The following is a 15843-nucleotide window of genomic DNA, read 5'->3' on the forward strand; positions in this document are numbered from 1 at the left end:
ACACTGTTCACTACAAGTGTTTGTGAGAGCAGCGTAGTGGCAAAAACAAGTAGTTGCAACATAGATGATCTCATCTTTTTGGAATCACAAAATCTAACCTTATATGCATGTGTACTAGAAACCTTTTCATCAATCAGCTTATATTTATACATACTGGACACTTTTGGTCAATGTACGTAGTATATTATTTAATTACCGTATATGTTCTGAAATGCTTTTGATCAACCAGCTTATATAACCTTAATATAACCACATATAAATTTATGTGCTGGAATGCTTCTTAAAAACCATAACCCTACATGTTCTGAAATGCTTTGGGTCAACCGTAGGCTAGGTTACCAGCCACTGTTCAGGATATGAGCCCCACTCTAACCCTTGAAACTGGGCCTGAGGGAACGGCACAAATCAAGCTTAGGTCTATAAGCTTTTATTTATTATGTACTGAAATGCTTTGGGTCAATCAACTTATATACTTTAAGGTCACTGGCAGTGACTTGTGTTTACAATCTTGTGTGCTGGGTTCAAGGAAGTGAAAATCATTGACTGAATTCTACACTATGTCCATGCCTAGATTGAACATTCCTTATGCTAAATTTGGAGTAAAATAACATTCATTTGGTAAACAAACGCTATCAAGCTAATCACTTTTATTAAACTACATTTAATTAAATAGCTTCTAAATATGTTTTTAGCTTTGATGTGAATAGAGTGTGAGTAGAGTTACATCACACTGCTGGCAACAAACACTATCAAGAGTGTGAGGATTATTTTGATGGGAAGCTATCTTGAATTACAAAAGACTGATAGAGAATAAACATTATTAGTTTGGGTTGAGTTGTTTAGAGTGTGTTATAAAAAAAAATCAAGGAAGCATTTGTTTCTACCGTTTTCGTTTCTATAGTTAATATTTGTTTAAGAAAAGCTGATAATTTATTTTAGGAATCAGCTTATTTAAAGGGGAAGTATCATGGGGTTTTTGACCTCTTTTGTTAAAAATGGTGTGATAAGACCTTCACTTTGCCACAAAATAATTCTAGAACAACGACAGGAGAGAAAACATCTCAATTCCTGAAAGGAACAACTTGTACTCTGTTCTAGCGCATTTTAGAAACAAAAATTAGAAACCTTGAAAAACATTAGCCTAATAAACATTTTTTAAGTTTCAATCCATACCGGCCTACTCTGTTTTTGGCCAGAGGCACTAATCGAAAGTTATTTGCACTGGGTAGGTAATTTACTTACAAAACTTGAGAATTATTTTTTGTTTCTGTTGTCAGACAAACATTTTGGGGTTTTGAAATGACATCAAATTTTCGCGACAGTAATGTTTTTAGTCTTTCCTAGAACTATCTAGAAGTTTCTAGAAAACACGTAACTCAAAAGAAAGGAGGATAGTTCTTAGGCCATCATCTTCAGTTGTTTCCAAACATTGGTTACCCACGTGACCACATGAGCTGAGCGGACACCCTTCACTTTACCAGCATCTTTCATACGTTGTATTAACTGTGTGAGAATGTCTTCAGTTAGTTCTGGATGAGCAACCTCATATCTTCCTTGCTGGATTACCTTCATTACTACAATCATTTCTTCAACATCACTTTCCTGCCATTTCAGTTTGTTCTGAAGTTCCCTCCAGGCTTGATTTGCCGCGCTTATTTTGTGTGCATCCTTTTTGAACACTAGCCGGAAATATGCTCTATCAAAAATGTTTTCAAGCTTGTAACCCGTTGTGTCATCATAGAACTCTGGCGGAAGAATCTTCTGAAAAATCATAGATTGCACACAACGGCACAATTCACCTAAAATCAAGTCATCATAAGGCACGTGAATCTTCTTTTTAAGATCTTCGACTTTCCTTTTAAGCAACTTGTTATCTGCCTGCAGTGAAGTGATATCAATCTCCAATTTCTGCATTTTCTCCTGCATTTTAGTGTTATCTGTCTTTAACTCGCGTAAGTTCTCCCTGAGTGTGTTTCGTTCCCTCTTTACTTCTTCTAACTGATCTTTAAGACACATCATCCTCCCTTCCAATGCCAAAGTCTTTCCTTCCAACTCCACGAATTGAATTTTGAGGGACTCGCAAATTGCCGTCAATTCAAGTACGTCCCCCTTTATGTATTCTAACTCTCTCTTTAACTCCATGACTTGATCAGCTTCGAGATTAAGAGATTGGATTTGACCATCAATCTCTGGTTGGGTTAATGCAAGGAAGATACTTCTTACTTGGTCGAACATTGATAAACTTCTATGTTTTGATGAAATTACCGTTTTGATCCTTCGTTTTTGAGTAGTTTCGATTTCAAAGAATACTCAACACACCACAGTTTGCGTTTGCCCAACGAATGATCCCTTAAAAACGGCCCAATGAAAGCAACAGCGACGTTACTTCATCCGTGATGAGGGTAAAACATGGACACGAACAGCTTCGCACGCGAACCACAGTTGATTGGTTATTAGAGGACAGCAATGCGTTGCCTGATATACAAATTTGGATAATTTGCCGCCATGTTTGTTGCGCCTTGTTTGTTATCCAAATTTGGATAACAAACCAGCACATAATTCGTCGTACTTCCGTGTACTCTCCGTCGTACTGAACTCCTTTTCCAAGCCTATCTTTTCGGCTTCCAGTTTACCGATTTGCTTGTGGAGATCGGCGATTTCTTCGTTCATCGACTTCAAGATATCATTTACAACCTCTTGAATTACTGCAAACGTTTGGTTAAGACATAGGAATTGACCATCAAACTCTGGTGTGGAAGGCTCTCCTATTAATGTAAGGATCATACTTCCTAGTTCAGCGAATGAATCGGACAAACCTTCCATGTTTAGATCAGATTCTTCGTTTTTGAGCAGATTGACTACTGCTTTATTTTCGTAGAGTATTGCAGTAAAAAAACAATGTTGTATAAAATTGAGAGGGGTAAATGAACTGCTCTAGTCAGCACCAAAATTGTGCAGCATAATATATCGTGTTGTCATATGGTCGAATTTGGTATGCGCTGAGGGATTTCCGGGATCGGGATCAGTAGTGCTGCGAGGGGATCAGGGATCAAGTTTTCCGACAGAAAATCAAATTCACATGTATTTTTTGTGGTAACATTTTGTTCCGGTTTTAAACTGTATGCAATACGATCTACTGGACTAGTTGACTACAAAACGTGGATATTTTGCATAATTCTTAAATATTTTATACCATGTTGCCTTTTTTGTTAAAGTATATATCAGTGACTCTCTGCTGTGATTGACTCAGTTTGTTGGAGCTATACATAACTGCAGTGACTGATCTACTGAATTTGTCTGGGTCTTAGACTGCTGAATAAGGACTTAGGAAAAATTCATACAAATATGGACATAACCTTTTGCCAACGTTTCCCTCTGTTGAAATTTATCACACGATCATTGCGCTTGGTACTCTGAACAATAAATTTAACAAAGACGTCTTCATCTGTAGAGACATATACATACCCTTTTGACAGTGAAAGACGAAGTCTTTTTTAAGACAAATCCTGTTATCAAAGAACTCGTTATTGCACTTGGTACTGTACACTAGTATTGTATATTTTTTTTCTGATCAAGCTCAGGAGACCATATACGGTCTCTTGCTACCCTTAAGCATAATTCACTCCTTTAATAGCTTCTGATAATATCATGCAAAGTTTCATTTCCAAGCTCTCAACACAAATTACTTTCCGCAGAACATCAAGTGGCAAGTCTATAGCGTCTATTTTCCCGTTTATATTTCGTAACACTTAGTTTGCTTTTGTATACTTTCACATATTCAAGCTTTACCGCCTCATTTAGTATGTAATTAGTTTTTCCGTCACCTTTTCGTTTCTTAAGCTAGGTTTTTGCATAACTTAAGTCAGTTGAGTTGAGTTCTTCTTTTCAACTCGTTTGAAACGTTATTTATCGCATCAATTTCATATTTTCTTGGCATTTTCTTTCGGCCACTGTAGTTTCCTAGATCGTTGGTCAAGCCCTGCGATGGCCATTATCTATTTCAAAGAGACATCATTGTGATCATTGTGATAAGATCAGAAGACTTCATTTTGAGAACATCTAGTTTTTCTGATAAAGAACGCATTCATTACGCACACTAAAGCGTTTTGCAGGCACCTATTTTTAGATTCAAGCTTATTCGATCTCAGCTGTGAGCTGGTAACATCTTACAATTACAGTCGAACCTGCATATAACGGCCACTTTTGGAACTTGAGGAACTGGCCGCTTAATACAGGTGGTCGCTTAAAACAGGATCACTAAAAATACTCACTGGGCGTTGTCTGATGTCAATTTTAATGGCGTATCATACAAAAACACTTCACGCAAGGAAACAATAGGAAAATCAACACTCTTTAAAGCGATCAATACTTTAAACAAAGTTCAGTGCCAACTTGTAACTTACGGTATAATATAATAAACATAACATTGTGTAAAAGTCCTATGCAATAAATTGTCCTCTAGTCTTCTACAGTGTACAGTGCCCTCTATTTCTACGACTTACAGTTCACAACAAAATATCCCATTCCGTCATTTCATAGTTGGTACGCTCAATGTTCAATGTCACATGGCCGAAGAACAAGCTAATTAAGAGTGAAGCATATTCAAAACAAACTTTTTTGCGTTTGTGTTATGGTACTGTACTTCAGCACATTGCGGACATCTCAAAAGCGTTAACCATTTTAAATGGCCGAGTATCAGCTTACAGTAGCTTTGTACATGTTATTTCTTTATAGTGATGCTGAATCGTGTTTTAAACACAATAAAATTCCACGTAAAATAACATATGGCTTAGTCTCCATTCAAGGGTGGCCGCTTAATACAGGTAAATATAACAAAGAAAGACAAACATAGGACTGCTACAGGGTGGCCACGGCCGCTTAATAGAGGTGACCGTCCAACACAGGTAACAAATGCAGTGTTTGTATGAGCGAACAATCGGGACTTTGAAAACTGGCCGCTTTATAGAGGGTGGCCGCTCAATACAGGGCCGTTATATACAGGTTCGACTGTATTTCACAGGGAAGCCCAACCAGAAAAAAGTCCAGACCAGCACAATTAGGATAACCTGATAGTGAGTTATGACTAGATATGCGGTTGAACTGAATTAGTCAACCAGTAAAATGAAACTATTATGCCGATAGGAAAGTATAACTTGAAGAACTGACGGGAGTCAAATTCCTCTTCTGTCATTCTCCATTTCGTGAATGCTGGGATTAAGTTAAAAAAAAACTCAAGCCGGCGACACTTCATTTTGACCCATTTTGTAGTTTATTCAGGTTCAATCAAGCAATAATAATATGCCGTTTGTTTGACCCAGATTTCGCGTTTGAGCTGAACCCGAGGGATCAACTAATTTTCACGGGATCAGGGATCAAAATTTAAGGCCAGAATGTGGGATCAGTCGGGAAAAATACACCTCGTTACGACCCTGAAATTCCGTGAATCAACACACATAGATAAACAGGCAATAAGCTTTCTTAATTTAAATAGTTATTCAGACAGACCTGTTTTTACACCTGAAAAGCAAATTTATTCAATTTTCGCCTCGAGTGAAGCTACGTATGTGAAGGCGACCGATCCAAGCGAACTGCAAGTCTCTAAACTCTAAAGCACAATTTCTAGTTTTTCGAAAATTTCGCCAAAGCTATTTGAAATTTGACAAATCGACCAATTTAACATAAAGCACGGTAAAATTCACATTCAAACCTGTAGTATTTTGTAAAGTGGATTCCCAGGAGCACACGAAAATTACCGAGAACGTCTACAGCCCATGTGATGATTTGCAGATCTTCTTTCCGATCGCACATGTTTCGCCTTGACATAATCTCGAACAGGCATTTCTCCGCTATGAACTCACTGATTTCCTCTTTTTAAGCAGCCGAGTGTTTCTTAGAAGTTATTCTTTTGATTCACGGTAGTGAAAACCTGTGTTTTCGTTCCAAGAACCACAAACTTCCACCATGAAAATTCACGCATGAGAGACGCGACAGCCATTTTGAATTGAAATACAACAACAACAACAATTTATTGAGGTATTTCCATTTCTATACATGGCATTACCTTATACAAATTATATAATTATGTAAATTTCTAATACAGTTTCACTTGCTATATACTTTTTCATATCCAGAGTTCATGTTTTCATAGACAAAAGCAGCAACTGATCTACAAATAAATGGACCGATGCTATTAAAGAGGAACAAAATTTTTGAATTAATATCTAATTGTTTGAAAAATTGGTATTTTACGGTGATTTCATCAAAACATTTGATTCGAACAAGATTATAAAAAGCGCAAGAGAATAAAACATGAGATTCGTTTTCAACATCATTGACCTGGCACGAAGTGCAAAATCTTAAATTTTCAGGAGTTTTAGGTACAGTTTGTCTTCCAGTTTCAATGCAGAGTTGATGATTTCCAGTAAGGGACACTAAATTTCGGCCCGGTGACTCCGGTGATCATCGCCTTATTTACCGAAGGTGAGCGTTTTAAAATAAAATACTGTAGCAATAGCCGGTTCAATTAACTGTATACATGTATAACACTAGCATTAAAAGACTTTTCCAGAAATGAACTGTAATACAAATGTATTTTTTTAAGTGCAGCATTGCATAGTAGTTTGTTTCGTTCTCCTGTACGACAGTGTCTCAATACTGCATATTAATAATTTCAGATGCAAGTGTGTGCTTGTTTTTAGTTACTAGACATTTTAACTCTGCTAATGGAAGCTTGAAAGTGACGTAATCGTAGTTACCTCTATAAAATGGAACACAAAACACACAACTTTTAAACGCATGTTTTAACCCAAGAGGTCCATCTAAAGATTTTGGACTGCTCAGAGAGCCCATCAGAAAGCTCCCTTTCAGCTCAGGCCAGTTCAGCGATATAATTAAATCTTGTATACCAATAGATGGTCATTTCAACTGTTGAATTCCTGAGAGATGTCAGGTGACAATTCTTAACCACGCTAAAACAACTACACTACAGTTAAATCACTCTCACTTTACCACATTGTTTTGTGACTTATTTGTTAATGAAATTTTGTTGTGGTTTAAATGTACAATGAGGTCTAATTTATAAATCATAGTGACACCATGATTATTCACAGGTTATGCAATTCAAATAAACAGAGAGGCAGGGTATTTATGTAACTTCCCTGACTTGCCTACTACCTCCAGCATTGTCTCAACACAAGAAAGGAGGATAGTTCTTAGGCCATCATCTTCAGTTGTTTCCAAACATCGATTAACCACAAGGCGAAAACATGTGTGCAGGAACTAAGTTTACCAGCATCATTCATACGTTTTGTTGACTCTCTGAGAATGACTTCAGTTAGTTCGGGATGAGCAGCCAATATAGTTCTTTTTGGGATCCTCTCCATCCCTCTCACCATTCTTTCAACATCTGTTTCCTGCCATTTCAGTTTCTTCTGAAGTTCCGTCCAGGCTTGATTTGCCACGTTGATTTTATGCTCATGCTTTTCATCATCATCATCATCATCATCATAAAAAAATAACCGAAGATATTTATCCATGTTATTAGAAATCTCGTAACTCTCTCTGTCATCATACCAATCTGGTGGAAGAATCTTCTGAAAAATCATAGATTGCACACGATGGCACAACTCACCTAAAATCAAATCATCGTCAGACGGGATAATGCTTTTAAGGTCTTCGACGTCCCTTTGGAGTGTAGTGAAACTTATCTCCAATTTCTGTTGGTTCTTCTGGATTGTAGTGATATCAATCTCCAATTTCTGTTGGTTCTTTTGGATTGTGTTTTGTTCTCTATCTACTTCTTCTAACTGATCTTTAAGACACATCATCCTCCCTTCCAATTCCACGACTTCAGTTTTGAGGGACTCGCAAATTGCCGTCAATTCAAGTACGTCCCCCTTTACGTATTCTAACTCTCTCTTCAACTCCATGACTTGATCACTGAGCTTCGAGATTAAGAGATCAGATTTGACCATCAATCTCTGGTTGGGTTAATGCAAGGAAGATACCTCTTACTTGGTCGAACATTGACAAACTTCTATGTTTTGATGAAATTACCGTTTTGATCCTTCGTTTTTGAGTAGTTTCGATTTCAAAGAATACTCAACATGCGCCACAGTTTGCGTTTACCCAACGAATGATCCCTTAAAAACGGCCCGATGAAAGCAACAGCGACGTTATATACTTCATCCGTGATGAGGGTAAAATATGACCATGAACACGTACAGCTTCGCACGCGAACCACAGATGATCGGTTATTAGAGGACTGCAATGCGTTGCCTGATATCCAAATTTGGATAATTTGCCGCCATGTTTGTTATCCAAATTTGGATAACGCTCGTAACAAACATGGCGGCCGAAATAAGATATACCGAAATAGGTAAAGATTTCTTGTTGTCTTTCCTTTGTTCAAGAGATTTAAATAAAATTACCAACGTTCATGCGTATTCTTTTATCACGATGGCGGAAATAATGGCAGGTATTTTTTTTAAGCACAAGGAAACTTTTTTCGCAGAACTGTTCGCTTTTGGGAGCGATCGAATTTTTCTTCCTTGGCATCTGCGTCGATGGGGCGGGGCGTTTAGACAACGGCATAATATGTTGTTATCGCAGTCTATATACTGTGACATTTTAGGCCACTAACTTTGGTCTGTATATTTAATTATATAAAAGTTGCAAATTAGGCCAGTAACTACTAGCTTAAAATGTCACAGTATGTAATAACTATTAATCTACAGACGCAAATTCGGCCGTTAGTTATTGGAATAAAATGTTACAGTATGTAATGTAAGCGGATCCAAATTTGGCCGTTAGTTATTTCCCCAAAACTGTTACAGTATGTTAGTAGCGCTTCGAATTTCGACCGTTAGTTATAGGCCTAAAATGTTGCAGTGTGTAATCACAGCGGTTCCAAATTAGGCCGTTAGATATTGGCCTAAAATGTTCCAGTGTGTAATCACAGCGGTTCCAAATTAGGCCGTTAGATATTGGCCTAAAATGTTGCAGTGTGTAATCACAGCGGTTCCAAATTAGGCCGTTCGTTAATGGCCTAAAATGTTGCAGTGTGTAATCACAGCGGTTCCAAATTCGGCCATTAGTTATTGGCCTAAAATGTTGCACAAAACTCAGGTCAAGAACGACAAGCAAATAATGAGAGAAGCCGAATAGGACAAGGTGAAGCGAGAAAAAATCAAGAAAGAGTTTAGGACGAAGCGCCGGAAACCATGATGTCGCGAGATCAAATTCTTAGAGGGTCTTAGAGAGTTAAGGCGTGTGACAAGCGAGCTTCGAAGGACGGAAGAGGCTCGGAGGCGGGGAGTTGACGCTGGTACTACACGTCTTGGTCAGTTCTCTCAAAGATCGAGGAAACGAAACAGAGAAAAAAAGGGACTGAAAAAATTCAGCCATGGCTCTATCAATCGAGGAGGAAAGGTAGCTTTAATTCTTTTAATTAAGCTGTGTTAAATTATCTCCGATCAGTTTGAGTTTGTTTAAGTGAGAATGATGATTTTCTAAAGTGACCGACAGTTTTTTGTCGAGTTTCTAAGCAATTTTAATTTAGGCTTTGTTTAAGAGGGATACACCCAGAAATCATTTGATTGCTGTTGAAAAAAAAATCTGATTCAGTAGTTAGCTAACAATAGCTCCAGTGTCATTTTAATTAATACTAGAAGCTTAATAATTACTTAGGAGCTGACATTTTATTCTCTTTTTGTTCATCCAAGGTAGATAGGTTTCTAATTCACTACCCTTGCATCCAATAAAGCCTTTTGTTTTGGTTTTTATGTAAATGCAACAAGCCCTTTAGCTTACTTCATTAATACGTTGTAATGTTCAGAACCAACACTGAAAAATAAGTTACTTAGTTCCATGCAACTTATGATTTACAAGTCAAGGTCCTGCCCTTTTGCTCAGTTTAATATAAGAATTGTATAATGTTTTCATGTGTTTATAAAAGGAAAAAGGTGAAATATGGGCCGTTGAAAGCTTCCCCTCAACTACAGCAACTCTTGTTAGATCTTTTATTTTGAAACCGTTATTTTTCAGGTGAAAATTTTCAAGAAAAAGAGAAGGTTACAAGAGGCCACTCAGACTTTTTGTGGAAAAAACAGGGACTCACCAATTTGTAACCCAAAAGAATTTATAAAGTTTCGTTCCCTACATGGCCTGGGGGGTTACTCAAGTATATAAGTGAAAGAGAAATTGAGTGCATGGGGCAAAACTGATGTCTAAAACTAATCCACTAGCTAGCCTGGTAGACAAACCCCCAAAGCTTATTAATTCATCACGTCACAAGTTTTAAGCAGACTGCAGTCGTTCTTGCAAAGTGGGAACCAACACTTTTTGCTAAGGTTGGCCAGCATTGGGAGCATGTTAGCTCTCAAACTAGAGATTACAAAAATCAAGACCAGCATTTACATAATGGCGTCATTCTTAATTACCTTGGTCTATGCATGCAAGCATTTCACGCCACTGGAAACACGCACGCATATGAATAGTAGCGCGCGCATGCATTAAAAGTTATAATTCCAATATAACTACAGGGGTTTCATTAAGTTTTGAAGTAGGGGGGCACCTATAGGAGAGTAGCTGGGCAGAAAATTACACTTGAAGTGAATTTCTTTATGTTCAGTTTGAAAGTAGGCAGGTACTGACTCTAGTGTATCCTGGTACTGGTACCCGGGTCCCGCCTTCTAATGAGAACCCTGAACTAAAATTGACATTAAGTCCATCCCGCTGAACAGTCCCAAGTTGGAAAATCAACCTCATTTCACGCTTGGGTCACAGGGACCCAGGAGTGTCAAGTTTAAGGTGTCCACGTCTACCTTATAGAGGTGTCCATTGAATACAGGTATTTTTTACAGTAAATGTGGTGGGGGGGGGGGGGGGGGAGTTGGGACTTGTGCTGCTGTCTGCTTAAATAGAGGGTGTCCACTTAATATGGGGTCTGCTTAATACAGGTTTGACCGTAACTTCCCCTCAACCACAGCAGTTCCTGCTAGATACTTTGAACCCATAATTTTTTTAGGCAAATTATTTCAGGGAAGTGAGAAGGTTACAAGAGGCCACTCAGTGTTGTTGTGGAAAGAACAAGGACACACCAATTTATGAGCCCAAAGAATTTTTAAAGTTTTGTTCCCCATACGGCCTGAGGGAGGAGAACTGTGAGTGTGGACATAGCCCCATCAACTTAATTGACTCATCATGTTACAAGCTTCAAGCAGACTGTAGTCATTCATGCAAAGTGCACGAGAACCAACACTTTTTTGTCCAGGGAAACGAAAAGTGGGAGCAGGTTAGCTTTTAGGCAGTGCCTTACACTTCTTTATAACTATGGAAATGAATACTAGACATCTAACAACATTCAACGGAAATAATGTTTTTGCAATCTCATCACTTGATCATTTTTTGCCATCGCATCATTATGCATGTTGATATTGAGACATAAAGGGTTACGTGATACCTTGTATTTACAAGGCAAGGGACAAAGAAACAACTGATTCCAATGAATAAAACAAGAAACTGAAAGCTGAAAAGAAACATTTGCAGAAAAAGTTCAGTGGCAAATGTTCAGTCTGCATGAAATGCTTTTAAAAGCATGACCATTCACATTTTTAAAAGCTAATCAGCAGTATAGTACTTCCTAGTGTTTCTGTTCACTATGCTGCACAAGGTTGTGCTAATGTCGATTTCTTTAGATGAGCTCTGGAGAGGTGTCGCTGTATAAAAGTACTGTATATCATGTATATACATGAGTCTGTGAGAGGCATCTCACAGTTTCAATCAATAGTGCTAATGTTGTAGGTTAAAATGAATCCAGGTTAAAATGATTTCAACCTAGGTTGATTTGTATTTTCTTTTGTTAAGGTTGGGAAATTTACATCTTAAACAAAGGAAAATACAAATCAACCTAGGTTGAAATCATTTTAACCTGGGATTCATTTTAACCTACAACACTAATACCATTTTTCTACAGTATTCATGATTGTTTTTAACTCTCCCACCAAGTTCTTCAAACTTTGTCAAAAACGTACATTGATTCTCTTAAAAAAAAAAACATGGGCCACAAGTTTGTCAGTAATTTTAGTTACTGTCAAATGTTACCCTTGTAAATACTGTAGTCTTATCTTACCTTACTGTACCATGGTTTGGGAATAAGTCTCAAATTATTAAACACCACATACCTTTCTACCTAAATTTTCATGTAACCACATCCTCGTCAAAGTCTTTGGGGGCTGCACTGGGAAATTATCAATTATTTCTGCTATGTGTCCATGCCCATAGTAAAGGGCAAGATCCCTGGGTGTGTCACCTTCTGTTGACCGTGGGTGTAAAGGGGCCCCAAGCTCCAGGAGAACCTTCAAACACTCTGCATTACCTGCCAGAAAGAAACTTTTCATTACTTTGGACATGTTTATAGAAGCATTCTTAAACCTTGGACCCCTTTCAGTACCAATTCGAGTCAAAATATTGAGTCATATTACTGTAAGAACTCTAACTTTTGAGTCTGTGAAGACCATTCGGATAATTTAAACTCTTCTGTAATACCATCTATTATACTGTACAAAGTGGTTCTACTCTTGATGAAAGCTTAATGTTAAGTTTTCATTATTTTCACCATGATTAATAACTATGCAAGGAGTTTTGTTCCTTTAAATACATTCATGCTCCATGACAGACAATCTAAATCCTCCTCCTCATCATCATAAACATCATCATCATTGTCATTATTATCGTCATCATCATCAACTTTATTTAAGTGTTACATAGGATTAAAACAAATGCAACTGTTGGTGACCACAACAGAATGACACACACATGTTAAACCCTCCTCCTCCTCTTCATCGCATCGTCACTATTATCTTCATCATCATCATCAACTTTAATAACGTGTCAACATAGGAATAAAGAGAATGCAATTCTTAATGACAACAGCAGAATCTGGCAGCGCGTACCTTTTAAAGCTGCTACATGGAGTGCAACCCATCCAGTACAAGGGGAGCGGTCCTGCAGGTCAGCTTTACCTTTTCTTACAAGTAAAGAGCAAATGGATGGATGACCACCCACACAGGCAACCTGTGAAAAAATAACACTCTGACCCTCACTACATGGGTTCTCTTCTTTCCCTTAAAGTGTATATAACAGAACTTTTTTTATTTGCTTCATCAAATGTCCAAGTTGTTCTCATATGGAAATCTAAAACAAAATCCCTTGTCATTTTTCCTTCCCCGCATTTGAGGCATATGAAAGCCTCAAATTTATTTTAATAATAATAATAACAATAGTTATATTAATAATGATAACAATAATCTTGAAACATAAGCAAGCGAAAATAAAAGTTAATAGCCGACGTTTCGAAACGTCGGCTATTAACTTTAATTTTCGCTTGCTTACGTTTCAAGAAATCATTACTGATCAAATCATAATCATATTAATTATAATATAAATTTTAAAAAATGAAATATATCTTTATTAAAATCTTCCACACAAATTACTATTTAATAATATTTCTTACTTATATTGCACTTTTTCTATAAAAATAATTATAACAATAATTAAGATTAGATAGATATTATATTAATAATATCTACCAATTACAAATTTACAAACTAATCTAAAGATTAAAATCTTAAAGTACATAAATATATATACATCCACATATATATCCTGATTCATTAATATTCCTATAAAATTAAAATTATTGTACTCGAAATCAATGCCGCGCAAGATTGAGACTGCGGGATATAGTATAGCTGTGACGTCAATACAGGATCGCTGCTTTCACGGTTTCTCTTTTCCTCAGTTGTTTATTCCGAGCGTTCAACATTCCCATTCATGTTTTCGTCACGTCTTCCTCTGCACACAAAAAACAACTGAGGAATAGAGAAACCACAAAACTAGCAATCCTGTATTGATGTCACAAATATAATTATTACGCAGGCGCTGTTACTTTGAAAATTATACTGTACTTAACAATATTATTTTTGAAATAAAATTAATGTGATATTATTGCGCATATGCCACACATTGACATTCCAATCCTAGCAGTATGCAGGATGTTTGTCCCATGATCATAGTTTAATTATGGCTTTAGCTCCCCCGAGTCTCCTGTAGCTCTGTGGTGGAGCATCCAAAATAGTTATCGGAAGATCTCAGGTTCAACTCCTGATAGGAGCACTCGGATATCCTTTTTTCGAGCATGCCTGTGTCACTTTGAATAATACATAATTCTCAATTTTATTTTTTGTAAAATGTCAAACAAAATACTATGTTGAGCTTGGGGTAAGGGGTGTTTGGTTGTGTTTCTTTCAATGGAAAGTAGAGATATCTGTGGAACAGAATTACTAATTGCATTCCAGTAGAGCGGTTTTCAATTGAGTGTCGAAAGTAATCGCCCGTTTGCTTTGGTTTTGCATTACTATGCTCTGTGATTGGTTGACAAAACTTGCGCCACTTTCTCATCCAATGAGACGTAAAACCAAAACCAATCATGCCTTGCTCGCATGCATTTTCCCGCGCTTGACGCCTGTTACATGTATTTGCTTTGAATTCTGACTGGTTCATTGCGCTGTTTGTGTCTGTCGTGATTGGCCAGAGTAATTACTTTGGTTATGGTTTTACGACACTCGATTGAAAACCGCTCTATCCTGCTGTTGCACAGGAATGCGGGGAAAATGTTCTGATTGGTTGTGACAATGAATATTAGAAATATACAGTATCATATCTGTAGTCAAGTATAAAGACCTCCTACCAGGAAGTGTATAAATTATGTGTATGATAATGAATATTACAAATATACATTATAATATCTGTAGTTGAGTAATTTGCCCCCCAAACAAAACTTTTTACCTGTAAGGGTGTATTTCCTTCATCATTCTTACACTTAGTATCAGCACCGTGTTTCAGTAAGAGAGCAACAATCTCCTCGAAACCGAGAAATGCAGCTTCGTGTAACGGAGTTGATCCTTGCTCATTTCTCGTGCTTATGTCAGATTGATTTCCTCCGCTCAGCAATCCCGACACTAAATTATAGTTTCCCTCTGAGCAAGCAAGATGCAATGGTGTTGTTACTCCGTGTTTTCTACATGAAGCAGGGGGCGGATTCCCTCTGCAAAACTGCGACAGTCTAATCGGTAGGCCATCAGCTTGCTCCATATAGTATTCAATCAGTGAATCCAACCCTTCGAAAATCGGACCATCGTCTATGGAATAATGTATTCCACCGCGACACTGTATTTGAAAATGAAGCGCTTGATTGCCATGCCATAGCGACAAAACAAAGTTGTCGCCAGGGCCAGCTTTGTCCCGGACGAGGAATTGGCCCTCTTGTCGCCCGTTTTGGAGCAAAAGTTCGATTGCTTGCTCACGCGTTACTCTGCCGTGGTACCAAGTACAGTCATTTGGATGATAAGACATTTTACGCACTGTTCTAATCGTTTATAAATGCAGTCATAACGCGTACACGAATTTCCGGTGTCCAACACAATATTGGCACTTCATATCATACTTTCTGTCGCATATTTTCAAACAGGATCTTCAATTGAAGGTCAATGAAATATGATATTTTATAGTGCATAGAAACGAGGTTTGCAATTAAAATGTGCACTTTTTGACTAAAAACCTAAACAAAATTTAATTATTAAGGACAACTTAGGAAAATTTCTTATCACGTTGAAGTTGATGAAAATTATTAGAAAGCATTAGTTTCCATGCTCTTATTTGTTTATTTGGGAATTTATTTATTTATTAATTTTTAACTACCTCGTCCCAGGACGCCAAGCGTCATTATGAACAAATTGCGAAGTACTGGGAACCAGTGGGAGGACAGATAATTGTCAGCAGTTT

At 37.4% G+C, this 15843-nt stretch overlaps 3 protein-coding genes across 4 annotated transcripts in view; all 3 read right to left on the reverse strand.

Annotated features, from left to right (window-relative positions):
- LOC146449606 (tyrosine-protein kinase HTK16-like) overlaps positions 1–15553 on the reverse strand; it is a 59478-nt gene extending 43925 nt beyond the window's left edge. The window contains exons 1-3 of one of the 2 annotated variants that reach the window (XM_085101708.1): positions 14848–15549; positions 12954–13074; positions 12183–12376 (exon numbers count right to left, since the gene is read on the reverse strand). In XM_085101708.1, the coding sequence (XP_084957834.1) occupies positions 12183–12376; positions 12954–13074; positions 14848–15414 (882 nt within the window). In that variant the 5' untranslated portion in view covers positions 15415–15549. Of the gene's footprint in view, positions 1–12182; positions 12377–12953; positions 13075–14847 lie in introns of both variants that reach the window. The other variant, XM_085101709.1, reaches the window with a different exon arrangement.
- Positions 1346–8835, reverse strand: LOC146449610 (uncharacterized). Its single transcript, XM_085101579.1, has 2 exons — positions 8220–8835; positions 1346–2423 (listed from the first exon to the last, which is right to left on the reverse strand). The coding sequence occupies exon 2, from the start codon at positions 2233–2235 to the stop codon at positions 1399–1401; it is 837 nt and encodes a 278-aa protein (XP_084957705.1). The 5' UTR covers positions 2236–2423; positions 8220–8835; the 3' UTR covers positions 1346–1398.
- Positions 3613–8220, reverse strand: LOC146449611 (uncharacterized). The gene has a single exon (XM_085101580.1). It carries the CDS (start codon positions 7971–7973, stop codon positions 7212–7214), a length of 762 nt encoding a protein of 253 aa, XP_084957706.1. The 5' UTR covers positions 7974–8220; the 3' UTR covers positions 3613–7211.
- Positions 15554–15843: the final 290 nt, after the last annotated feature.

The sequence above is a fragment of the Pavona decussata genome, unplaced genomic scaffold (genome assembly GCF_977016875.1).
Source record: "Pavona decussata unplaced genomic scaffold, jaPavDecu1.1 SCAFFOLD_602, whole genome shotgun sequence".
NCBI lineage: Eukaryota > Metazoa > Cnidaria > Anthozoa > Scleractinia > Agariciidae > Pavona > Pavona decussata.